Source organism: Umbelopsis ramanniana (assembly GCF_025399195.1).
Source record: "Umbelopsis ramanniana AG unplaced genomic scaffold K450scaffold_51, whole genome shotgun sequence".
Lineage (NCBI taxonomy): Eukaryota > Fungi > Mucoromycota > Umbelopsidomycetes > Umbelopsidales > Umbelopsidaceae > Umbelopsis > Umbelopsis ramanniana.
This window is the reverse complement of record NW_026252137.1, coordinates 102,453-127,411: the sequence shown is the minus strand read 5'-3', so window position 1 is coordinate 127,411 and position 24,959 is coordinate 102,453. Positions and strand designations below refer to the sequence as shown.

At 44.1% G+C, this 24,959-nt stretch overlaps 7 protein-coding genes across 7 annotated transcripts; 6 read left to right on the top strand and 1 right to left on the bottom strand.

Moving 5' to 3' along the window:
• Positions 1 to 1,073: 1,073 nt before the first annotated feature.
• K450DRAFT_191406 (uncharacterized protein) lies at positions 1,074 to 2,846 on the top strand. The gene is made up of 2 exons (XM_051584453.1): positions 1,074 to 1,904; positions 2,006 to 2,846. Exons 1-2 carry the CDS (start codon positions 1,178 to 1,180, stop codon positions 2,677 to 2,679), a joined length of 1,401 nt encoding a protein of 466 aa, XP_051442340.1. The 5' UTR covers positions 1,074 to 1,177; the 3' UTR covers positions 2,680 to 2,846.
• Positions 2,847 to 4,448: 1,602 nt separating this feature from the next.
• Positions 4,449 to 5,216, top strand: K450DRAFT_252669 (uncharacterized protein). The gene has a single exon (XM_051590920.1). It carries the CDS (start codon positions 4,614 to 4,616, stop codon positions 4,998 to 5,000), a length of 387 nt encoding a protein of 128 aa, XP_051442339.1. The 5' UTR covers positions 4,449 to 4,613; the 3' UTR covers positions 5,001 to 5,216.
• A 523-nt stretch (positions 5,217 to 5,739) lies between these two features.
• Positions 5,740 to 6,586, top strand: K450DRAFT_252668 (uncharacterized protein). The gene is made up of 2 exons (XM_051590919.1): positions 5,740 to 5,775; positions 5,841 to 6,586. The coding sequence occupies exons 1-2, from the start codon at positions 5,745 to 5,747 to the stop codon at positions 6,338 to 6,340; spliced, it is 531 nt and encodes a 176-aa protein (XP_051442338.1). The 5' UTR covers positions 5,740 to 5,744; the 3' UTR covers positions 6,341 to 6,586.
• Positions 6,587 to 7,356: 770 nt separating this feature from the next.
• Positions 7,357 to 9,635, top strand: K450DRAFT_252665 (uncharacterized protein). Its single transcript, XM_051590918.1, has 7 exons — positions 7,357 to 7,477; positions 7,556 to 7,677; positions 7,744 to 7,959; positions 8,031 to 8,268; positions 8,334 to 8,939; positions 9,000 to 9,408; positions 9,486 to 9,635. Exons 1-7 carry the CDS (start codon positions 7,381 to 7,383, stop codon positions 9,505 to 9,507), a joined length of 1,710 nt encoding a protein of 569 aa, XP_051442337.1. The 5' UTR covers positions 7,357 to 7,380; the 3' UTR covers positions 9,508 to 9,635.
• Positions 9,603 to 11,128, top strand: K450DRAFT_252663 (uncharacterized protein). Its single transcript, XM_051590917.1, has 4 exons — positions 9,603 to 9,961; positions 10,072 to 10,335; positions 10,404 to 10,460; positions 10,540 to 11,128. The coding sequence occupies exons 1-4, from the start codon at positions 9,763 to 9,765 to the stop codon at positions 10,830 to 10,832; spliced, it is 813 nt and encodes a 270-aa protein (XP_051442336.1). The 5' UTR covers positions 9,603 to 9,762; the 3' UTR covers positions 10,833 to 11,128.
• K450DRAFT_252656 (uncharacterized protein) lies at positions 11,084 to 21,190 on the bottom strand. The gene is made up of 4 exons (XM_051590916.1): positions 12,557 to 21,190; positions 11,900 to 12,484; positions 11,486 to 11,820; positions 11,084 to 11,423 (listed from the first exon to the last, which is right to left on the bottom strand). The coding sequence occupies exons 1-4, from the start codon at positions 20,876 to 20,878 to the stop codon at positions 11,207 to 11,209; spliced, it is 9,459 nt and encodes a 3,152-aa protein (XP_051442335.1). The 5' UTR covers positions 20,879 to 21,190; the 3' UTR covers positions 11,084 to 11,206.
• A 343-nt stretch (positions 21,191 to 21,533) lies between these two features.
• Positions 21,534 to 24,887, top strand: K450DRAFT_252645 (uncharacterized protein). Its single transcript, XM_051590915.1, has 12 exons — positions 21,534 to 21,592; positions 21,666 to 21,782; positions 21,846 to 21,934; positions 22,015 to 22,111; positions 22,201 to 22,443; positions 22,505 to 22,630; positions 22,745 to 23,190; positions 23,278 to 23,599; positions 23,672 to 23,799; positions 23,863 to 24,112; positions 24,184 to 24,349; positions 24,429 to 24,887. The coding sequence occupies exons 2-12, from the start codon at positions 21,684 to 21,686 to the stop codon at positions 24,761 to 24,763; spliced, it is 2,301 nt and encodes a 766-aa protein (XP_051442334.1). The 5' UTR covers positions 21,534 to 21,592; positions 21,666 to 21,683; the 3' UTR covers positions 24,764 to 24,887.
• The last annotated feature ends 72 nt before the right edge of the window (positions 24,888 to 24,959 follow it).

Sequence of the window (24,959 nt, the reverse complement as noted above, 5' to 3'; positions counted from 1 at the left end):
AACTGACCAGCAATGCTCATTAACGGGCTATTTACCGTGCATTCCGTTCTCTTTTAACAGCGGTGTTTGTGCATAGTAGCAAGTCATTTCTTCATAATGTGATTAACCACGCTAGCAACCAACGTGCAATATTCAACTGGACTCGAAATCGGATTTCCGAGAAAGTCTGCGGAGGGAATCCCTCCATCTTGATTACTGGGCCGACGTGTGCGGGATCGGGAGAAGCGGACAATTTGTTTCCTTGGTTTTTTTTTTTTTCAATACGGCGGAAAACCTTCACTATAGAAAAACCAATCGTGCTCCTAGCTATCTCTGCCATCGCTCTCTGATATTCCATATTAAATAAAATCGCTGACAATGTAAATGAGAACACAGCATAACTTGGGAAACCAGCTGATGTTACCAGAATGAAAAATACCCGAGTGGCGGTCTGTGAACTAAACACAAATGGTGTCAGGCAGGATTCAGAGCCTGATGCTATTGAAGATAACGAACCGATGATTCCAAGACAAAATCAGAGAGCATACACATTTGCTGCCTTGCATATGCCTTCATTGCTTTGGGCTCTCTTTCTAATGAACAGTGCGGGGTCGAGGACATGGAAGTATTCGGAAGAGTTGATGGGACTCCCCGCTCAACGCCCCACTCACAAAGGGCGGGTAACAAGCTTAGCACTGTTTTTTTATCTTATCAGTAAACTTACTTTTGGCCCTGATTGCTTCTCCGCATTTTGATCATCTACCATTTGATCTTGACGAGTCATTGCATGAAGCGTATGGGTTTAAAGCCAAGTGAGCCGTTGTTTCTTTCTTTCTAGAAACTCACGAAACCGCCAACCAGATGGCCTTTCGAAGAGAAGTGCAAAGGCTGGCGAATAAGAGAACCCTGAAAGGAATTAATCTGCCTATTCCCGGATGGAAATTCTACTCTCACATTTTATCAACCAATCAAAATGGGCCATCTTCAAGCAGTTCACGTGTAGCTTGATCTTATCTGTTATATAATACCAGGTGGCACAGAATTATACCTAGATGATTTCCTTTTATGGATGGGTGGTTGTCCTACGACATTTCCCTATCTCTGATCTGTTTCGATTTTTTTGGTCTGGCTGGATGAAACATTCATATAAAAGAACGTTTACAATGCTCAATTACCATTCCCCTCATCTTCTTTCACCATGTCTCATCTTCCCAACGAACCCGAATTCCAACAAGCTGTCAGCGAACTCGTCTCCTGCCTTGAGAACTCCAAGCTCTTCAAGATCCACCCTGACTTGAGACGCTGCTTGGAAGTCGTTCAAGTTCCCGAGCGTGTCATTCAATTCCGTGTTGTCTGGGAAAACGACAAGGGTGAGCTCCAGCTCAACCGTGGTTACCGTGTCCAATTCAACTCTACCCTCGGTCCCTACAAGGGCGGTCTCCGTTTCCATCCCACTGTCAACTTGTCTATCCTCAAGTTCCTCGGTTTTGAGCAGATCTTCAAGAACGCTCTTACTGGTTTGAGCATGGGTGGTGGCAAGGGTGGATCTGACTTCGACCCCAAGGGCAAGTCTGATGCTGAAATCCGTCGCTTCTGCGAGTCTTTCATGCGTGAACTTTCCCGTCACATTGGTCCTAACGTCGATGTCCCTGCTGGTGATATCGGTGTTGGTGGTCGTGAGGTTGGCTACATGTTCGGTGCTTACAAGAAGTACCGCAACGCCTGGGAAGGTGTTCTTACCGGAAAGGGTTTCGACTTTGGCGGTTCTTACATCCGTCCCGAGGCCACTGGTTACGGTCTCGTCTACTACGTTGCCCACATGATCAAGTATGCTTCCGCTGGCAAGGAATCTTTCGATGGAAAGACCGTCTCTGTCTCTGGATCCGGTAACGTTGCTCAATTTGCTGCCCGCAAGGTCATTGAACGTAAGTTGGGAAATATTTTTTTTTTTTTTTATGAATGCATGGGTATTTCCCGCCGCCCCCCAAAACAATGAAAATGCTAACCTTTTGATTGGTGTAAACAGTTGGTGGCAAGGTTGTTTCTTTCTCCGACTCCCAGGGTACTCTCTTGAAGGAGGCTGGTTTCACCAACGAGGACATTGATGCCATTGCTGACATCAAGCTTAAGCGCAAGGCTTTGACTGATCTCCTTGAGCAGAACGCTGACCTCAAGTCCCAGACCAAGTACCTCAAGGGTGAGCGCCCATGGAAGCACATCAAGGTTGACGTCGCTCTTCCTTCTGCTACCCAAAACGAAGTTGACAAGGCTGATGCTGAGGCCCTTGTTGCCGGTGGATGCCGTTTCATCGCTGAAGGTTCCAACATGGGATGTGACTTGGATGCTATCGCTGTCTTCGAAAGCTCCCGTCTCGATACCAAGTTGACCAATGGTGGCTGCTGGTACGGTCCCGGTAAGGCCTCCAACTGCGGTGGTGTCGCTGTCTCCGGTTTGGAAATGGCCCAAAACAGCCAGAGAATCCACTGGACTCCCGAGGAAGTTGACAAGAAGCTTGGTGATATCATGAAGAACTGCTTCGAGAACTGCGTTGAAACCGCCGTTGAATACGCTGACGAGAGCGTTGAATACCGCACCAACAAGCACACCACTGGCCACTTCCCCTCTTTGGTCCAAGGTGCCAACATTGCTGGTTTCGCCAAGGTTGCCAACGCCATGCACGATCTCGGTGACTGGTGGTAAATTATTCGCCTCTCCGTTAATCTGTAAATAACTAGTCTCGCTCTTTTCACACAAACGAAAAGCTTTTAAGCTAGCCAAACTTACCCCCTCCCTCCCCTTCTGAAATTGTTTTCTACTGTAAACTATACATTATTCATCTTTTATATTCTGGAATAGAGCGTTGAACGTCCACATGAAGCTTGACTGTTGTGATGTGCATGTATGAGCTGTAGCTGCGTAAGCGCCCGGCCATTAAGAACTTTTTATCCTGCTGTAACATGATGCACTTGTCTAGATTCTGGAATAGAGCGTTGAACGCCTACATTATTTGCTTATTGGTCATGAATGTATATCAGTCTCCAATACCCTTAAGATCTTTCACAATGCGGTGGCAAGAATTTTCTTAAGCAGTCACAAGCGTCGTTGTCTCTGGCCTGAGCTTTTTTTCATTCCATCCATTACAGTATTTGACACATCTATACTCACTATTTATGCTGAAATGGCCATTACTAAAGTCCCTTGAAGCATCCTCTAACCTAAGAAGCCATGTCATTATTTTATTTCTAGCCATAATATTACATTCGCTGAGGTGGATTTTAGTGGGGCATATACATGGATATCAAGGTTCTTTGTGTTAGCATTTCCGCTTCAATCGGTCAATTTTTTACAGCTTCAAAACCACGAGGCTCCCGTTGGAGCCCGCGAAAGTAGAATGTTTCAAAGTTACTGCGGGATTTTGACATCCTTTTGCAATGTGATGAGCGAGTGCTAAGTCATCATCAAAATCCCAACTAAAGCTATTTGATGGAAGCTGGCTAAAACACTGTGAAACCATTCAATTAAATCGTTCCACAGCCTTCAATGACATAGGTGTGCCGGAAGTTCTAATTGATATACATGTTTGGTAATTTCTGCGGGTAAAAGACAGCTTCGTTTTAATAAGTTTCAGTACCCAAAATGTCGCTTTGTCTTGAAGATGAGGACGCTACTCAGGCCACACCTGGGCTACACAGACCGGGGAAAAAAGGTGGTAATTGGCATATACCACCGCCTTGACCATCTATGTGAAGCACTCGATCATTCAAATGGGAAAAAATGAAAAAAGAAAAAAAAAACTAAATCATAGTAGAGGGAAGCTAATGGTCATGTGCGGATTCACTGAACATGGAATTCACTGAACATGGAATTTACTGGACGGAAGGGTAAAGGTTTTTCTGAGAATATGATCACAGGGAATGCACAAGCCTGAAACACTGTCAATGTTGTTCATGAATACCTTTACGAATCAAATCAATTTGAGACAGTTTCATGGGTAGCCACGATAGGAAAGGACCTGAAATTGTCCCAACTGGAAATGGCCAGTCAGAAATGAGCAATTCCATCAACAATGGGTCACCCGGAACAAAATTTTTCAAAGACAAATTAACTTCCACCCTGGAAGAAGCTGTTGCAAGGTTGATTACGCAATGGATTCTTGGTCCAGAGCGCCAAGAGAATAACAAAGCATCACAGTGAAGAGGTTAGTTGTCTGTGTCCACTATGTCGGTGGCTCAATGAAATAAGGTACCCAGCTCTGTCCACCACTTTGACGGGCAGACAAGCTTGTGGTCCGTTCATTGCGGAAGTGAAACAACGGCCATTCTATTGGGGTTGATCCATATTCATTGTCCACCCACAGTGACCCGAGTCGCCATATGTGTGGATCCCGGCTGCGCACTGAAACTTGGTCGACTGAAATTTGTCAAACCCATTCTTCTTTCGAACGATCGGCCGGCCGAGGATTTTCTCTATAAAAGCGGACCCCTCTTTGTCCCAAATTTCAAACTTCATCAAATCTACTCTCGTTAACGCCGGTCGTTCTCATTTCAATCCCTTACAACCCAATAACTTTCATTTAAACTAAAGTTTATCAAACCAACCACTTTCCCTCAACCAAACTTCAAATTCTATCAAACATGGTCTCCGTCAAGATTTTCTCCATCCTTGCCATTGCTGCTACCGTTCTCGCTGCCCCCGCCGCCGTTGAGAAGCGTTCCTTCTCCGGTGATGCTACCTACTACAACCCCTCTGCTGGTACCAATAGCTGCGGTACTCAAGCTTCCGACAGCGACATCATGGCTGCCATGAACGTCGCTCAAATGCAAAACGGTGCCAACCCCAATGCCAACCCCAACTGCGGACGCAAGGTTGCTATCAAGGGTCCCAAGGGCTCCGTCACCGTCACTATCTTGGATACTTGCCCTGGCTGTGCCTCTGGTGATATTGATATGTCTCCCGCTGCTTTTGATAAGATTGCGGATGAAGCTCAAGGTCGCGTTCCCATCACCTGGAACTGGGCTTAAGTGATTCTTCACTTACTTGAACCGTTTCGCGGGTTATCAGCGAGTTCTGTATCTCATATACCTTGTTTGTTTCCCGGCTTTAAACACCCTGTTTAAAGTCTCGTAGAGTAAATATCTCAATTCAATTGTAACTAGAAGTTTGTATCGCTGTGTCCTCATAAATATAACACAAAAAAAACCCAACCAAAAAACTATTTTTTGATTGTCAATCCCGTGTGCCTACTGTAGTTTTTTTTTGGAGTATTTGGTGTTCTATAATGTCTGCTCCCGAGATCGAACTCCATGTTTCTTTAAAACACCATGCGATATATTCAGCGATATCAATAGATCACCATGCAATGCTTTGCTTATGACATATGGAACACAATGCCTGCTAAACCAAATCCATTTTTCATGCATTGACATTGGCTTCCAAATTGGAAGTAATTTGATTGAAAAATTTTATGCCCTTGTCAAACATGCGACAAACGCATCCAATTGACTGTCTAGAGTAATGTGATTCTTCGCCAACCACTTCTGAAACACTCAACACAGCAGTCAAGATCAACAATCAGTGATCACAGGTAGTCTGGACCGCCATATTCCCTTGTCTAAACTGGATCGACATGGATATATCTCATGATGCTCAATCTCAGCTTATCTGTCAGCTTTATAAACGCCTTCCTCAAACCAGCACAGTAGATAAATAAATAAATAAATCACGTTTATTAGAAACTAGCTTTGGATATAACCGATGTGTGAATAATGTTAAATGGGTATGCTGATCACCCCCATTGTAAGTGCTTACAGTGCATTGCGTGGTAGATGTTTACAAAGCCAACATACCGACAGCAACAACAGCCAATGCAGGGAGAGCCATCTGTACTGACTTTCCGTTGGCACTGGAGACCCATTGTCCATTCTGCCAATGGCCAGGACCTAATAAGTGGAATTGTTTAGTCGGCTGGCTGAAACCTTTTCTTTCATGCAGAGTTAGCTCTTACCGTAGGGCTGCTGTCCATAGCCTTGTCCGTTGTAACCACCTTGGGGATTACCATAGGGGCTACCCTGAGCGAAACCTCGACCATTTTCAGGAAGATAGTCCTTGGCACAGTCGCGTTGACAGTCAGCGTCTCCAGACTTTTCAAACTGGCACTTTTGGAAACACTCTTGAGCCTTTACAGCTAATGTGTTGTTTAAAAGGAATCAGAGATTTGAAACAAGTACATGTCAGCGAATTAAAAGTTAGAAAATGCACTTACAACAGCGCTGTTGGCAAGAAAAGTCATCATCGCTACAGTCGCATTTGGCAGCGACAGATGCAACAAGAGCGGCAATGGCAAGGATGGATGCGAGTTTGAATTGCATGTTGTAGATTGGAAGTTGAGTTGTTGGGTTGATGAGATTTTCCATTTTCCAAACGTTCAACTTTTATACATTTTTCGCGATCGCTTTGAAGGCAAGGAAAAGGAGGAAATGCTCTCGGTTAGCTATCATGGGATTCAGGAGAGATTACGAACTACCTCATTGTCGATATGAGAATTCTCTGGAATACCTAACAGTACAAAGTTTTGTGTGTACATCCTAGATCAAAATGACGCACGAATAAAAGGTCTTTGTAATAGGGATCATCGTGCGATAATATCACTATTGACAAATAAATGTTCGGGCAGAATAAACATACGGCTTTGACGTGCATTTTCAAGTCAACTATGGAATTATCATCATATGAATTGACAAACCTAACGTTCGTTAGAGAAGGCAATACTTCGCTTGACTGGTCTGAAATAAAACCGGTACCAGGGCAGAGACGTAAACGTTGATGCGTGTGATACTTAACGTTTATGATTGTCATATTATCATTGTCTGTTAAAGGAGATATTGCCGAATTTCGAAAGTGACTGTATGGGGCGGCCGTACCAAGCTATCCAGGGCGGTGGGGATCCACTAGGATATGGCATACTTTTACACTGGCTTGAATGAACAGTTTGCTGTGTCATTAGCAGATGCCGCTGTTGCGTATTGTTAAATTAAAATTAACGTCGCCATTTGTGTATCTTTCCACCCAGTTCTTCTTGTTTTCCCAAGTTTCTAAATCAGTAGCACTTTTGAAAGTTTAAATGTACCGGTGACGATATTGATATCTTTCGGACCAGCTGTAATTTCATTACGGTACGTTAAGATTTGTGACATACCATGCTTGCTACGAGTCATCTCGAAGTTCGACTATTGTCACTAGAAGGCTCCGTTAGATTTTTTATTCCATTGTTTTTCGGACAAAATGCTGCGGGCGGACCAACCTCCAGCAAAGCAAAAATAGTAAAAATGGGTACATTGCTATATTCGGTATCCAGGACAACAACAGTGCCAACTTCTTGCGCCAGAACCCTTCATTTGACAAATGCTGTGGGCAGCAACACTTTGCTTCTTGCTGGTCTCGGCTAGAGGCGTACTTGCTGGCTTATGGCTAGGAGGAACAAGTCCCTATATAGAAGGAGGTTAGTTGGAATTCCAATGTTTTTGAACCCGTTGCAATGCTGACAAAATCCTCATCCATGTTTATTTCAATTACCCAGTGCCAATTTTCCTCTACTCAAATTCAACTTCACTAAACAATGTAGACACGAGTGCTGAATATCCCGATATTAGAGAACTCATTCCGTCAACTAATCAAACGGTCTCCTCTAATGGTCTCACTGTGAGTAAACTTTTGCCATAAACCCGCTCACTTCGTTTATGCGTAAACTGATTTTCGTATCTCAAGGGCTTACTTTATGACCGAGGGTATTCTTGCGTACAAAATCCTCCAGAAGCTCTACCTGGTCTTCCAGCCCCTTTCAACAATGGAACTAAGATTGCGCTTATTAGGATAGGACAATGTTCACTTGTGCAAAAGGTTCTGCTTGCCCAGTATGATAACGCTAATGCTACTATTATCTACATTAATGGCGAATTTGATAGTGAAACCAACCAGCTCATGGTGAGAAGTCTATCTCCTCTTTTTGTCAGTTTAGTCGAGTTATGCAGCTACTGACATTTGCCGCTATCTAGGATATTCCACCAGGCAACATCACTATTCCCACATTTCTAGTAGGCGGCGCTGATGGCTTGATGTACTTGAATGCTATCAAAACCCTATCCCACTACAATAACAGTCTACCCAACAACGTAACTGTCGATAAAGCCCTCAAGGTTACTATGTATCCAGCGGTTGGTGTTTTCCCGAATACATGGGAATTTACACTGATCATTGTGGTTTCCTTGCTCGCCGCTAGCTTTATAGTATCTGGTAAGTATCCTTTCGGAATTCATCCTATATGTTGAGTGACAAATGACTCATTTTTTTTCAATCAGTTATACTTCACTGGCATCTATGGCGTGTTCGTCGCAGACAGCGCGCCCTAATTGAACAGGGCATAGTTCTTACTCAAACCAGTGCTTCCATCATACCGCAAGATAAAACGTTGATAGACCCATCTCAATTGGAAATTTTCCCTGCCCGGATCGTAGGAGATGATGACCATGAATCACAACCACCTACAGAGGAAGCGGAGACGAATGCCGACATGACAGAGAGACGTTTATCGAGACGAGTATCGCTTCTTTCTGTGCGATCGAATCGGTCGACCAGATCTGCACATGCTCTCGAAAATGCTGAAGCCTTAGCTGCATGTTCGGAAGGGGACCTACCACAAGCAGCAAAGGCAGCCTTAATGATACCAGCAGAGGGTGATGATCAGGCGAAAGACGCAGATGACCAGGAGGAAAACAAACCCGATCTATCCACAAACAACAACAATGAACGAGAAGTCTCTCCACCAAATGTAAATGTACTGAATTCCACAAATATAGCACAAAGTCAACCTGATGCTATGTGCGTTATTTGTCTGGATGATTTTGATAAAGGAGAAAAAGTTAGAAGGCTTCCTTGTGGACACGAGTTCCACTGTGAATGCATAGGTAAGTTTATCCTCTCATTCTCTTTACTAATGTTTATTGATATTAACTTGTTCTTCATAGATCCATGGTTGACCGTCAAGTCGGCTTCCTGCCCGCTTTGTAAACACGATTGTTCATTGAGCGTTCCACGCACGGAGTCTAATGAGAACAGCCAAACTCCGCAACTCCCACCACAGGCAGCAGCTTCTAATTCTCGATTCCAAAGCTTCTTCTCTTTGACGCCAACCTCTAGCCCCTCCTCCTTTGGTCCAACCATCACTGCTGATAATGCAGCCGAATTCAGTCAATCCTGGATGGCCCGCAGTCTTCCAAGAAATATGAGACGACAGCTGGAAGCTGCCTCGGCCGCGATCAATGGGCCTACCATGGAACTCCCGGCGCGAATGACTGGAAATCCAAACCCACCCGTTCAAAATAGAGATCTTGAGGCAAACTCTTCACAGGAAGGACCTCCTAATCGGCTGGCAAGGTCTCTTCCAAGATACTGGCGAACGAGAGAGTAGGGGTCGAAGGATTATTTTACATCGTCCCGCTACCGTGTACGAGAGTTAAAGGACAAGTGGGCTAAGGTCCCTTTTCCAGATTTTGTACTGTATATTGCTCCACTATATTAACACCATACCCGAAAGAAATAAAGACAAAATATCTACATATGTGAATCGAAGAGATCTTCAGGTCGTTATGTCTTTGTTATTGTCATCAAGGCGACAAAACTGCTCTGTCCTGGCGGGGTCAATTTGTGACCTTGCATTTTTTTGCAGACCGTTTCACGATCTGAAATTCGGATCAAACAACCTTACTTCACCCTAATTTAAAGATCAAGATGGCTCAGCAAGGTATGCCTCCGCCTTTTCCAGGCATCGCTCCACCTGGTGCTCCACCAATGGGAATGGCTCCTCCTCCAATGGGCATTCCTCCTCCAAAATTGGTGGGAGGTATTCCTGTGCCCAGACAGCCTCCAAACACGACACCAAGCCGAACGGTCTACATCAACAACATTAACGAGAGAGTGCAGATTCCAGGTATATAGCTTTCAGATACCACCTTTGCTGGGCCGAATCATTCGGTTTACACTTTAATCGTTCCAATTTCGCCATACTAATTCGCCTTTGCTTTTTTCGTGGTGGCATAGTCTTGAAGAAAACGTTAGAAACGCTCTTTTCGCAGTACGGTGAGGTGTTGGATGTCGTTGCATACGCCAATATCCGGGCTCGTGGACAAGCTTTTGTAGCTTTCAAAGATGAGGAAAGTGCAGGAAAGGCTATCAAGGAACTTCAGCATTTTGTCCTTTATGATAAACCGCTTGTGCTTCAGTACGCTCGCAACAAGTCAGACGTACACGCCAAGTTGGATGGAGACTACGATCAGCACCATACTACTAGATTAGAAGAGAAAGGTTTGTCAGGCTGTCATACCTGTAATGCAAATACTCCTGAATGTATCGTTCTAACCCAGTCTCTACAGCTAATCGTCCTCCCCTTTCTGCGCCATTTGGACAGCAGCAAAAAGCACCCATGCCAGGTAACTTTTGATATTCTTGTTTTACGTGTTGTGCTTACGACTACTTCGTTTTGTTCAATCTGTCTAACCCTACTTCCAGGTTTCGCACCAGGCGCTGCGCCTCCACCCGGTCAACAAATCCCAGACGAGTTTCTTCCTCCCAACAACATTCTTTTCCTTCAAAACTTGCCGGAAAATGTTCAACAGGCTCAGTTGGTCGACCTTTTCCAACAGCACCCAGGTTTCCGCGAAGTCCGTATGATCCCCACCAAGCGCGACATTGCCTTCGTCGAATACGAAGACGAAGCGCTTGCTGCCATCGCAAAAGCTGCGCTGGGCGGCCACGAAATCGAGGAAGGCAAACCTATCAAGGTTACATTTGCCAGAAAGTAAATGCGCTGGTTTGCGGCGTCAACCGCTTTCTTGCTCCACAGTGTATATTCCACCGCTTTTTCGAACATTGCACCACGTTCAGTCTGTAAGATACTGAAACAAAACATAATAAAAAAATTGGCTACCATTTGTATTTATTGGTATAACTTCTTTGCGGCAGGCGTTCTTTTTCTCTTTTTTTGGGTTTTTTATACATGTCGAGCTTTCTCTTTTTTTTTTGGGGTGTGAGGGAGATTGTAGTCAAGCCGGAAACGTGTCAGAGCAGAAATTAAGGTCGAGAATGTAATATATCAAAATGTACAGAAGAAAGTAGAACAAATGAAAAAAGCGTTCGGAATTAGAAGAGAAGGGGCGATCGTCTAGAATGGCTCATATCAGCAGCTTTGGTGATCCCCAGATACTAAGTTGGAATATAATCTTCGAAGCGTTTCGAGCATGGCCGGTCGTTGAGGGAAGAAAGATAAGAAATAGTGCAAAGAGAACACCCATATTCTAAGGGCTTCTGGCCACACTCGTTGTTCGGGATGCTCATCATTTGCATTCAGCAGAGAAGGCATGAAGGGTTTGAAAATGTCATGTTTTAACAAGGAGCTAAATGGAAAAGAAGTATAAGCACCGAGCCTGCGATCCTATATCTGTAGAAAGTAACTTACCAAAATAGCAAACTTGCGAGTTGGAAAAAGTTTTCACCGGTTTTGACGGTGGAATAATATACAAGTTGATCAACAATATAGTAGTATTTGAATTCGAGCTCGGCGCGGCGATCATCATCTTCACTGAACGTAGAGAGGTAACGCATCCCTGCGTTGAAGTCCTTGAGGAATGACACGACGTGACTTTCAAGCATGCTGTACGCATGCGACGACCGATAGCCCGATGCCAGTTGAAAGTTACTGACGTGACCGAAGCTCATACGCAGCGGTATCCAGTAATTCTCCTGAGGTCTATCCTTGTTGTAGACTGTAACATACTCTTGAAGGTACTTTTCCTAATAAAATGTATGAATGCATGTCAATATATGGATGGCACTATCTCATCTCAGAGTCTATGCTGTTCACGTAACGTACCCGATGGATGGCTTCAGCATTGTCAAGAAGCCTCTTCATATTGGGCTTGATGATAACCTTGTGGGACATGCCAGGCGGAATCACCTTATTATTACCATCAGGAAATTCGAGTAAGAAGTGCGATGTGTCGTTGACGATCTGATATGACATTGGATCTTTCTGTAAGTTGCAAATCACCATATGGTGACCAGGCGCTGGAAAAGAAAGGTCCCATTGGCTTCCATCTTCATTGCCAGCGTCTTTTCGCTTTTGGAGAGTCCCCATCAAGGCCTGGGTTTCATGGTATGCAACCCGGAAAGCTGGCATACGACATTCTGCTTTTAACAACACAGTTTGCTGGTAATCCTTAACTAAGCGACAATTGATGTATATCTCAACCGTCTTGTGTTCGACAACATCGTTGTGGTCTCCTCCTCGCTCCTCTATTTGATGGCGTACAGCCTTAGAAGGTAAAGGTCGGAATCTGATATAGACACGAATATGGTTTTTGGGTTCGACCGTCAAGGATTTGAATAGTCGGGTCGCAGACTGAGAAGTAGAGAAGAGAATCTCGGTTGGGTCGTCATGAAGTAAATTGGACATGATCTAACGGATGGCTTAGTTTCATGGCACATTTGGACTTTTAAAAATCGACGCTCATTTGCATAAACAACATACCGTAAACTCCAAGGGAACCGACTCTCGATTATAAATCAGCATACTTCGCGCAGTGTACTCTGATCCGTAAAATATGTTGAGCATATCTATACAGGTTTGAGATATATCAATGCCATTGACGAAAACATCAAAAACATTGTTATTTTCACTCTCGCTGATTTGACCACGTCGAACATTCTGTCGAGCAACAACCTCCATGGTAACGCGGATAGTTTTGGTGTCGATGGGATTGTCAATATTCTCAATGATCAAGTAGGTGAGATATATGTTACGTATAGCAGTTGAGAAGCTGAGCGTGACAGTGTGCGGTTCAGTGAAAGTCAAGGTATCGGATAGTGATTCAAGCGTTCCTTCTGACCGGCTGATTTTTAGCCATTCTCGTTCAGGATCTGGTATACAACGGATGCGATAGGAAACAGCGGAATCAGATGTGTTTTCCAACGTGAGCTTCTTCGTAATGGCATTAGAACCCATGTCCAGTTGTCCAAGGTCAAGTTCATATCGACCACCCATAAATCCTTCATCGATCCGCTTGCATCCACGCAAGTTGATATACGGCAAGACGGAAGCAGGAGAGTCCATGCGAATGAGGTTGGGTTTCAGCAAACCACCCTTTCCCGCTACTTGATCGAGCAACTTGTTTGTCACCGGCTTCTTCTTTTTCGGCGTCGATTTCCTGATCTTGCGTCGGTCCTCTATCACATATATCGTCGTTGTCTGTCTACAACCGTGTACTGAATCCATGTCATCGATGTGAATGCGGAACTGTCCAGATAAACTTCCTTTTGGATCAATAATCTCTACTGATAGCGGAAGGGATGCACCAGGTTCTACAATGCCTATGCCTGAACCATCGAGCTCTGCTATACGAATGACCTTGCGAGCAGAAAATTCAACAGGTCCTTCAAGCGTCACTTTGAATCGGAGAGCTTGCTTCTGTGACAGGTTAGTCACAGACAACTGAGCAAATTCAGGCACTACGGAAGGAGGTGGCAACGCTTGTATGGCGGCAGCTTGATGTTCTTCATCACTATTTTCTCCTTCAAGATACGAAGTGACGATTTTGAACTCCAGTCGCCGTTCTGATAACGAGAACATAGGAACTTCTGACAGTACGCCTCTAACATTGATCTCCTCGCTGAACTGTCGTCCATTATCCTCCCGAGAGTCGTTAAACCGTGTACTGACCCACACTTTAGCAAAATCAATTCCACTGGGATCAAGAAGGTCGGGGCGATCCACTGGCAAACGAGCATCTTCTATTGGATATGCTCTGACTCTGATTTCAATTTTACCACGAGGATTGAGCGTGAAACCACCTTTGAGTGGTGTGTTGGAGTAGCGTGATAGTACGTTTAACTTGATGAGGGACTTCAAATCTGGCGCTATCTCTGCTCCGATCTCAAATTTGGTGTCATCGTCCGTTGTGTTGCATATCGTGAACCAATTGTCACATGGAACATTTTGGGCTGCCAAGGGATGAGAAAGCACAGGTAGCAAAATGGAGTTGTTGTTGAGTCGCTCAAATCCTAACTCGAAAATAGTCATCTGAGCACGTAATGTCAACACCATAACATTGTCGCTGTTGTTTTTGTTGATCAATCGAATGGGAATATCACGCAAGCCTGGAGTCTGATCTTCACAAGCTTTGGGGTCTAATACACCTTCAATTCTACATTGACCCATTGGTGCCAAATCATATTCTCGAGCAGACTGTTCACCGCTGGCGATGGTCGGCTCTAGCGTGATATAGGATGGTGCCTCTATGGTATATCGTAACATGATATCTGACAAGTTCCGAACAGCGAAGTAGAAAGGCATGGGTTTCCAAGAGGTGGCATGACCAATCTTACCAATGTTGATGGATTTTACGCTGAGATCAGCAACAGATGCGCAGAAGCTTGCTTCCAAGTCAAATACTTTGATGACGTTCTTAGTGATCGCGTCATAAAGAACAAGCAGGCCGCGGATAGAACCACGTTCTCCAACACTGAGTTGCTCCAATTCTGTAGCAGACAAATCTTCTGGTGATGGTGGATACACTGTGATGGAACACACTTCGTTGTGAGTAAGTCTCAAAGCTGGTCCACAAGCGTGAAAAGGCATCCCAGGTTCTATTTCGGCGGCGCATACATCATCCGAATTCCACTGGGACTTCATAGTAAGGTCGCTCAAAGGTGTTAGATGCATCAAAGCTTCTGACATATTCTCTACTTCAAAGCTAGGTAACTGCTTGGCATCGTTGGAAGTTGGATCATGAGCGAATGTGTAGCTTGGGCTAGTATCCGTCTCGTCAGCCACGTTCTCTGAGTCTAGCTTGAGAGGTCGAACATAGATATCTTCCCATTTGATAACAGGCAGTTGGTGTGTGTCTCTGTGATAATGTCTGTCGGATGTTTCCGACAACTCGGATATATCAGATGGCCAGTTGACACCGCTGTCGGTGGATGGGATCTTCAGCGTTCCACAGTCGACAAAAAGACGAACTTCGATATCAAACACTTCCATGCTGTTGTACTTGTTGATGATGGTGATCTTTTCCTTGAGCAACCCATAGATGGTGGAATAGATTTTGAACGTTATTTGAGTTGCTGATACACTCCAGGCTGCATCATAAGATGGTTTTCTAGCATTGGCGTCGGTAAATGCCTTTGCTTTCAATTCGGACATGCGCCATCCATCAAGAGTACCACTATTTCTATCCACAACAATGTTGCTACTAGAACATTCAACTTCGTAATCAAGAGGTAGCCTTCCACTTTTGTTCTTGATCGTAAAGTGGCCATAAAATTCTCCTCCTAAAATATCAGTGTAGCCCATATTGATGATTTTGTCCGATACTTCGAGGTTGGATTGGCCAATGAGAGATGTGAACTTAACAGTCTGCTGGAGAGCAAGACAGTATTCTCCTTCATCGGCTTCGTCCCTGATGGGCTCGAAGCCATCGGATTTCATGTAGATACCAAACTTGATACCACCAACGAGCTCTCGACATTCGTCTCCCGAGGTATTTAAATATCCAGATAACAAGTTCGGTTGAACGGCCACCCACACGGTCGTCATGCTCTTGCGCTTAAAGAACATTCTCTCAACTTGACCACGCTCAATATTTTCGTCCTGGAAGATGACCACTTGTTGCGACAGATTACTCTGACAGCTAATGTACAAATCATCATCAGTAATGTTCTCCACCAGCAAAGGCGTGACTTGAGAGTATTTGCACCCAGGATCAACATAGGAGTAGCCCAGATCAAGCTCACCATCCCCACCTAAGGAGGGAAATCGCAAATATTGACCACGATGAACCATACATTGTACTGTGAAAGGAAAGACAGATCCAGTGGCAACGTTTCGTAGGAGAATGTGATGTTGCTGTAATCCTATGGTCTTTGGAACGATCGGAAAGATGACCTTGCGTTGTTCCTCAGGCTTAAGTAGTTGCTTAACATCCTCAAAATTATTGAAGAAATCGTATTCTGCAGGATCAATGATGACTTCAAAATACAGTCCTTTTTGAGATCGATTGGCCACGTTCAGGTAAAACGTGGTGGGTTGATCAAGCTCGAGCCGGCCACAATCAAGGAACGCTCTTTCCAGTGATAAGGGTTCCATCTCTGGCTCTCTGTCTATCACATGATCTGCCTGCAAGCTTGGTTGGCCTTCTTCCACTCCTGGTTCAACACCGTTTACAACATGCTCAGCAACAATTGTATCATGATTTACAAGCATAGGTTCATCTCCTGTCATTTTCTTGGCAACATTGTTGATGAATGCTCCTTGATCTCGGCATATTTGCGCGGTGAAAACAATTTTTTTGCAGATATCAGTGTTCTTGTGCTCATGAACGAAGATTCTTCCAGTGATCTGCTCAAGAGTAGGGACGTCCTTCGAACTCCTATCGTCCGGTGTCACATTTCCACTTGTTATGACAGTGCTAACCGGTTTAAGGTACACAGAGATGGTCTTGGTAGCATGCGCATCAAGGGAGAAGATGACGCTATTTGCAGTTCTCTTGTACTTTTGTGAGGTTTGAGAAGAAACAGTAGACATAGTATCAGAGCGCAGCTTTGCAGCGGCTTCCTTGACAATGCTGACAGCGGGGTGATCGATAAATCCATTGGTGCCAGGGGATATATTACTACTATCCGTAGGCGCATCAGGTGCTGTCGTGTCACTTTCTGGAGGTGCTGTTGATGATGATCGCTCACTCTCAGGTTCACCATGCAGATTGCTCTCAATCTCAAAAGTAGTCTTCTTGAGTTTCGCAAGTTTCTTTAAATACTTCTTGACCTTGTCAGCGTGACCTTTCCTCCGCGCGATCTTCAACTTTTGCTCCAGAGTCTCAATCTCTTCTTCTTGCTCCTTGGTCAAAGTACCTTCGTTATCATCCTCCACAACATAATCGAAATCAACAGTACAGAAATCAAACTGCATTTCTTTAGGATCCGTGCGAATTTCAAACGTCCGAGACTGCTTGTTGGTGTTTGTGATGACAATGGTTTCAACGCGCGAACATAGCTGACCCATAAAGCAAACGCCAAAGTTCATCTGAAGGGACTTGATGAAGAAAGTGGATGGTTTCCGAACATTTGCTTTCACTAAGACAACTTGATCATTCTCTCGATCTCTGATGTTTTCCACAACCAAGCGCTCCATAAATTGGCCGGGTAAAGTAGGCTCGAAAACGAAATCGATTTCACGTTTGCCGAAGGCTCTAACAACGCCATGTCGTCCAGACCCGAGCATAATATCACCAGAGGCAATGGAACCTGATTTTCGAATGGTATAGAGAAGAGAAGTTTCACTTCGGTTGTGCAATATGATACTCTTTGTCCTTCGTTCATTGCGTTCAAGTAGACCAAAGTTGATATTCTTCTGACCAAGGTCCATAACTGACCGACAAAGATGAGATCGCACAATCAGCTCTCGAAGTGGGATTTGCGAATGGTCTAGGTCCCTCAAAGATTCGAACTGAGTTTGCTCAATGCTGCGGTCGAACTCAATCAGGCGAAGGAAAATACGAGCATCTTGCTTTCTTGGCGTATTCTGAATATGAGGTTTGGTGGAACCATCCGGGGTAAAAACAATGATCACTTCTTCTTCTTCACCAGCTTCAATCTCGATCTGCTTGGACGCAACAAGAATTTCCTTTTCGATCAAACGTTCCAGTTCATGACGCCAGGCCATTTGATGACGAACAAACTTTTCTTCCACAGACTGCTTAGGAAACAGAGGTGGTAAAGCTTTGGAACAATGTTCTAAGACGGCAATAAGATCATCAAACGGTACTCTTGACATGCCGGTTATATCAGACCAATCCAAATTTTTTCGTGACTTGTGCCGCGCGGCGGTGATACCCAAAGATCTACTAGATGCATTCTTAGAGTCATCACGGGATAAGGCTAAAGCAGGTCGTCTTGGTATTTGACTGCTGCTAAGTTCTCGATCGGATGAAGGAGTTGAGCTTTGCGTCGAGGATGATTTGCCGTTCAACATTTTCCGGCTTGTTTCCTTATTCCTTGAATCTTTAAATTTATTTGATAAGGAAGCGATAGGTGCTTTGTGGTTGAGAGCCTTTATATTCAAGAGCTTCTTGCGCATGTTGCTCTGGGAACTAGGAATCGCCAGATCAAGGTAGGCCGTTTCACTATGCAGATAATCCTTACGCGTGGCAATATTGCTTCGAACTTGTCGTACAGCAGAGATAGCTGCTTGATTGGATGTGAAATTCTTTGCCACGCCAGATGGAACAGTAGAAATCTTGTTTGTTGTATTAGGATGTTTTCTTGCTTCACTTTGATCACTAGATTGAGATGTCGGAATTTCAGACTTTTCATCCACCGTTGGTCGCTCCTCTGATTCCAGTTTCTTCACTTCATCCTTCTCTACGTCTGGTTCCACATCGACCTTCTTAGCTTTCTTTCGCGTATATATTACAAAGTCGTCTGGGAGCGAGGTGGTCACCTCTAATTTGAGCGTTCGATTGCTGATATTGTCAATGGTGAAGGTTCTCAAGGCTGGAGAATTCAATGCGATAGGTCCAAAATCGATGAAGTTGGCTCCAGTAGCGGTCAGAATTCGATAAAACAACGAATGAAAAGTAACTCTATTTTTGTCAATGTTGGTACTTCGAACTTCTATAATCTGATCGTTTTTGCGGTTGAGATAATTCACTAAAGTCAGTTGTTTGCGGTAGTCGGCATTGACTTTGCGAGGGTACATGTCTAGTTTCAATTCAAAGAGACTTCTTGGCGGAATAGAGATTTCTCCACGCTGACAATTCAGGACTTTGGAATTGAACTGGAGTTCAACTCGAGCTGGAATATCGGAACGGTTAAAGATGTTGACAGGTAGTGATTTAAGCGCTCCAACATCAGTGTCGCCAAAGTTGATTTCGCGAGGTATGGCTTCCACGAACGATGTACAGCTGCGAGCTTTACATTGGATTACTTTGCGTTCTTTGGAAGCACCAGAACGATAAGGACCATATTCGATGACAATTCGAAAATTCCGTCGCATGAGTTGACCAGCGTTAAAGTCGGTCGGTGAGTTGTCCATCTCTGGTCGATACGAGACTTGTATACGTCTTTCGCTGCCAGCTCTTATTATGATGTCTTCAATTCGCGTAAAGTTCTCTAAACCAGTGTTACCTGCAGAGGCAACAGAAGACTCATCAGCAGACTCGCTGGTTTTCATCGTTCGGGTACCTTCAGCATCCGTATCAGAATCGTCATTGAACGACGTTGATGAACTAGGTACTCGCAAATTGCTTGGTTTTGGAGATCGCAGGGAACTTTGTACAGATGGACCTAATGAATCTATTGATACAGGTAAAGAGCTTGTCTCTACCTCCTTGGATTTAGAGTGGGGGAGAGTCGGGGATGACGCACGTGAGCTAACCTCACTATTAGGACCAGAAAGTTCGCTAATGCTGGCGACTGGAGTAATGGTTGGATTTGTAGTTGAAGTTCCACTATACGGATCTCTAAGCAGCCGTGGGGCTAATAACCTCTTCTTGTCGATATTTCCCATATCTTTTGATGATTCTAAACCACTCTTGATATCGAAATACATTTCTGCACCATCGGACGCGAGGTGAACATCCATTGGCAATTCGCTGACATTCCTCAAGACAAGCTGCTGAGTGGTCCACGCACCAGCACAGCAATCGCCAAAATCGACTACGTTTCCGCTGCTGACAACTAGGGTTTCATCCTTGAGGACAGATCGAACCGATGCATGTATTCGAGTTTGTTCCAAATTTCTAGAGTCATTCACATTCTCGACTTGCAAATCATAGTTGAATTCGCCAACTTCCTTGGGCTTAAAGGTAACTCGTACTCGACGATGAGAGTAACTAGGTATTGGCTTATTGTCAAGTACCTCGCCCGTGTCGTAGTCCGTAAATCGAAGACTGTCATCCTTATTGGCGTTGTTGATATCGACAGTATTGAGCAACCAGAATAAATCGATTTCAGATTTGTTGGAGATGGTGAAATCCTTAAAGTAAGTTCCTCCAACAACACAATCATCAAAGTTTAAGCCAACCTCGCTGATATCGGTCCAAAGTACACTTTGACATACAGTAGATCGGAATTTGACACTGAGCTGATAATCTGGCTCGGCCCCGGCAAGTTTGTCGTCTGTTGACTGCGTCAGGTAGGCTGTATCTGGAGACTCTGAACGAGAATCTGCACTTTTCTCATACGATTTTTCATGCTTGTATCCAAAGAAGAACAACATGCCATTCACTTCGAACGTGTTGTAGGTGTCTTCTTCTTTGCCAGGATCATACCGAGTATGGAACCTAGTTTCGCCTTTGACAGCTGATTCATCATCTATGGCGTCCTTTTCTTCAGCCAGGTTGTCGGCATCGCTTTCATCAATATGGCCAGATGCTGCTCTATTGGCCATACGATTGGGCAGCAGGGCGAGAACAATATACTTGGTTTGAAAAGGTTGAAGCTCCACTTCGTCTATATGGTTGACATAATTGAACAGTTGATTGAAATGGCTATTCGAAAATTCCTCTAAAGCCTTATTAGACCGGCTAACCGTGGAAGCTGCTACTGTATTGGATACGAAATCTTCTTCCTCTGGACCGTCGTTATCTACAATTGGAAGGTTCTCGTTGTGTAGCTGGAAAACGATCTGACGTCGTAAGTTCGATCGCATCTTGACTGTGACATACTTGTCGCAAAGATTCCGAAGCTTGATATGCCGTAATGCGTGCATCCCGTTGAAGTAAACATTGTCCAAAGTTATTCGGTTGTGGATTCCGACCAGCTCAAAGATTGCTGGTTCGGATTGTTGCGTAGTCATGCTGCAACTCCCGATGTAAAGACAGGATCGCACCCAGGAATCGGGGAATAGGGGCGTGAAGTACCAGTCTGCTCAAGTATTGAGTTTGAAAAGCAGAGTACTTTCTAGAATAGACGATAGAAAGGAAAGATAAAAAGAGTCTTGCTTGCTTTGTGCTTTTGGGGATATGTACGATCGTCGTTCCAGAGCCAAAATGGCAGGTCACGCGATCACCCACTCCACCGAAGTCAATCTTGATTTTGATGTGGTAAATCTTCAAAGAAGCAGCAATATAATGTTATAGAACATCACTCTGAAAAACATCTTTTTCATATGAGAACACTTGGAATGGTTTATTAGAAATTATCATTGCTTTTGCAAAGTGTATCACCAGATGTGTAAAGTCGGCCCTCTTGTGAATTCATCGTAAAATACAGAACTATATATCGCCTTTTTTGCCTAATCATCCGTCCTTATGAGCGTTTAGGATGTAACTATTTTAACAGATGTTCCGTAAAGAATTGATGTGAGTATTTGGTGACAATGATTCTAGCGAAAGCAGCGCGGTCAATAATGGCAGTGGCAATTATCAGTGGCAAAGCCACTGTATAATTTGTGACTCGAGATTTTGAGTCAGGATGCATCCCCGTTCAAAAAAGTCCTGACCCTGCTTTTATTAACACGCTTGCTCCTCGCACACCTTCTGTGAACTTGCTTTTCTTCGTGTGTGTCTGAGTGCGTGTGTATGCGTCGATTTATCCTGAACTTATCTCCTATATCTTATCGCTCAACTCGTTCATTTTATCAGCTTCGTGTTCATTCCACCATGTCAACCTCAGTGTCCAGATCGCAACCAAAGTGGCACCTCCCTGCTCAAAAGGAGACACCTGTTCTCAAGCTCCAGAACTCTCTTACCAAAACAAAGGTATATATGAATTACGACGGGAGCCATTTAGTTAACGTGTACTTAAATCTGGACGCTGCATAGACCGACTTCATTCCAATCAACGGCCGTAGAGTGACATGGTACAACTGTGGACCAACTGTCTATGATGCATCACATATGGGTCATGCCAGGTACGTCCCTCGGTTTTTTGTAGGATTGAGCCCCTCGTTTGTATTTGATCGCTTGATTTACAAACGCACTAATTACCCAGAACCTACCTGACCATGGATATCATTCGCCGTATATTGGAGGACTACTTCAAATATGATGTGTTATTCGTCCAAAACGTTACTGATATCGATGACAAGGTAAGCTCTCTCATTTTAGTGAAATGTTTGCTTCTATTGTGAGCTATGCAAGCAACTACTGGCGGAATAGATCTGACCATTCAGTACAGATCATTCTACGAGCACGCCAAGGTCATTTGTTCGAGACAATGAAGAATGCTACTCCAGCGTTGAGCTCCGAACTTGTTGGTGCAGTTAAAAACGCATGGAAGGAATATGCTGATTCCAAGATGGAACGCATCGATTCTGATGCCTCAAAAGATTGGCCTGCGTTCAAGCAAAAGATGACACCAGAGGCAGTACAAAGTGCACTTCTCATTGACGAAAAGTTCAAGATGCATTTCACAGCTTTGGTAGGTGTCTATAATTTTATATCATTTATTTCGTGAACAAGATGCTCACCTGTGATTGTAGGACAACTCATATAACGCAATAGCAAATGCTGAGAAGGAGTTAGCAGCAAATAGCACTAGCAAAGAAAACGCTGGTAGATTATTGGAAGAATCAAAGGATGTCGTCTGCCTTTGGCTGGATAAGGAGGTATGTCCTTGGATCAGCATACAAAGGTTTCGGTCCAACGATTGATATGCAACCTGATAATTTCCTCCCATACTAATCTTGCGCTCTTTTTTTTGGGAAATTATTCGTATCCAGAAAAAGGACCAAGTCAACGATCCCAAGATTTTCCGTCAGCTGCCCGCATACTGGGAAGATAAATTTTATGAAGATATGGCTGCCTTGAATGTCCGTCTTCCCGATGTTCAAACCAGAGTTAGTGAATATGTGCCAGAAATTGTAGACTATGTTCAAAAAATCATTGAAAACGGTTACGCCTATGAGGCATCGGGTTCAGTCTACTTTGATACTGGCAAATACGATGGTCATAATGGTCATCACTATGCAAAACTTGAACCATGGTCCAAGGGTAACCAGGAACTTATTGATGATGGCGAAGGCTCTCTCGGATCCAAGCTTGAAGGAAAGCGTAGCCCTAATGACTTTGCTTTGTGGAAGACATCCAAGCCAGGTGAACCAACTTGGAATTCACCATGGGGCAAGGGCCGACCAGGCTGGCACATTGAGTGCTCTGTTATGGCAGGGTAATGGCATTTCATCTACATTTACCGTTCAGCTAAGACACTAGTTTACTCATACACACTCGTTGTTTTTAATCAACTCTCACTTAGTGCTGTGCTTCCGGAAAACATCGATATTCACTCTGGAGGTAGCGATCTCGCATTCCCTCATCATGACAATGAAATCGCTCAGTCCGAAGCTTACTATAACTGCAAGCAATGGGTCAACTACTTTTTGCACGCTGGCCATCTCCATGTTGAAGGTCAAAAGATGAGCAAAAGTCTGAAGAACTTCATCAGTATTCAAGAGGCGCTGCAGAAATATACTGCTCGCCAATTGAGACTTTTTTATTTGATGCATCAATGGGATTCCAGAATGGACTTCAAGGACTCTGGCATGCAAGATACCATGGATAAAGAAAAGTTTATGAACGTAAGGATCATTCCAAAGTATGAAGAATTGAACCCAAACGGGCCTTGTTGAACTAAATCCGCTACACGGCAGAACTTCTTCCTTTACGTCAAAGCTATGGGACGAAAGATTCGAGAAGACGGTAGTCGTGGAGCCATAGAAAAATCCGATGGTTCTCTTACTCACCGATTCAATGATGAAGAACGCGAGCTTATGAACATGTGAGTTTTATGTATTTCTAGAGAGTATTCAATATCCCTGTCATCTTACCGTCTGCCGTGCAGCCTCGCTCAAAAGCAAGACAACGTTCACGCAGCACTCTGTGACTCAATCAATACTCCGCTTGCTGTTCAAGAGATGCTTGACCTTATCAGCCAAGCGAACAAATATGCTGCTTCCAAAGGAAATCTGGTCAACATACACGTGCTGGAGAAAGTGGCAAAGTGGACCACCTCCATGCTCAAGGTATTTGGTGTAGCAGACAACGGAGCTGAGATAGGATTTGGCGCTACAAATAATGCTGGTGCTGCCAATGTAAGAAACCGACGATCGGTGACGTGAATCGAACACTATCCCCGCCACATGTCTGACATTCTCTTTCACAGCTCGAAGATACTGTTATGCCTTATCTTGATGTGCTTTCTAAATTCCGTGACAGTGTCCGAGGTTTTGCAAAAGAGCAAAAGAGTCACGCCGAATTTCTGGCTTTGAGCGACAAACTAAGAGATGATGAGCTTGTCGAATTAGGTGTCTTGTTGGATGACCAAGAAGGTAAGATTGTGTGATATGGAACAAGAGGTACAGAACAAACGTGTAATTTTACCAAATTTAACTATGAATTTTCTTCTAGATGGGACAGCACTTATTAAATTTGTAGACAAAAATGAGCTCATCAAACAACGTGAGATCAAAAGAGCCCGTGAAGCGGAGAAACAAGCAAAAAAAGCGCAAGCTGCTGCTCTACTAGAACAAAAGCGTCTGGAGCGGTTGGAGAAAGGAAAGGTTGCACCTGAACAGATGTTCTTGAGCTTGGACAAGGAATTTTCAAAGTTTGATGAGAACGGCATTCCTACTCATGACAATGAAGGCACTGAAGTGGCCAAGAGTCGACGAAAAAAGCTCCAGAAAGAATGGGATGCGCAAAAGAAGCTTCACTTGGAGTATCTGAAATCTCTTCCAAAATGAGCCAACATAGTACAGGCAGGCTCTCCGCCTCATCCAACTTACTTACTGTTAGACCGGTGTAACCTTTACAATTAAACCAAAAATTAGGGTCAATAAAAATGATCAACACAAAAAATTACAACGTATGTACTGTTGGAAAGTGCTAACTGAAGACCAACATTACCGCTATCAATTGCGCCGGACATTAGAGGGAGAA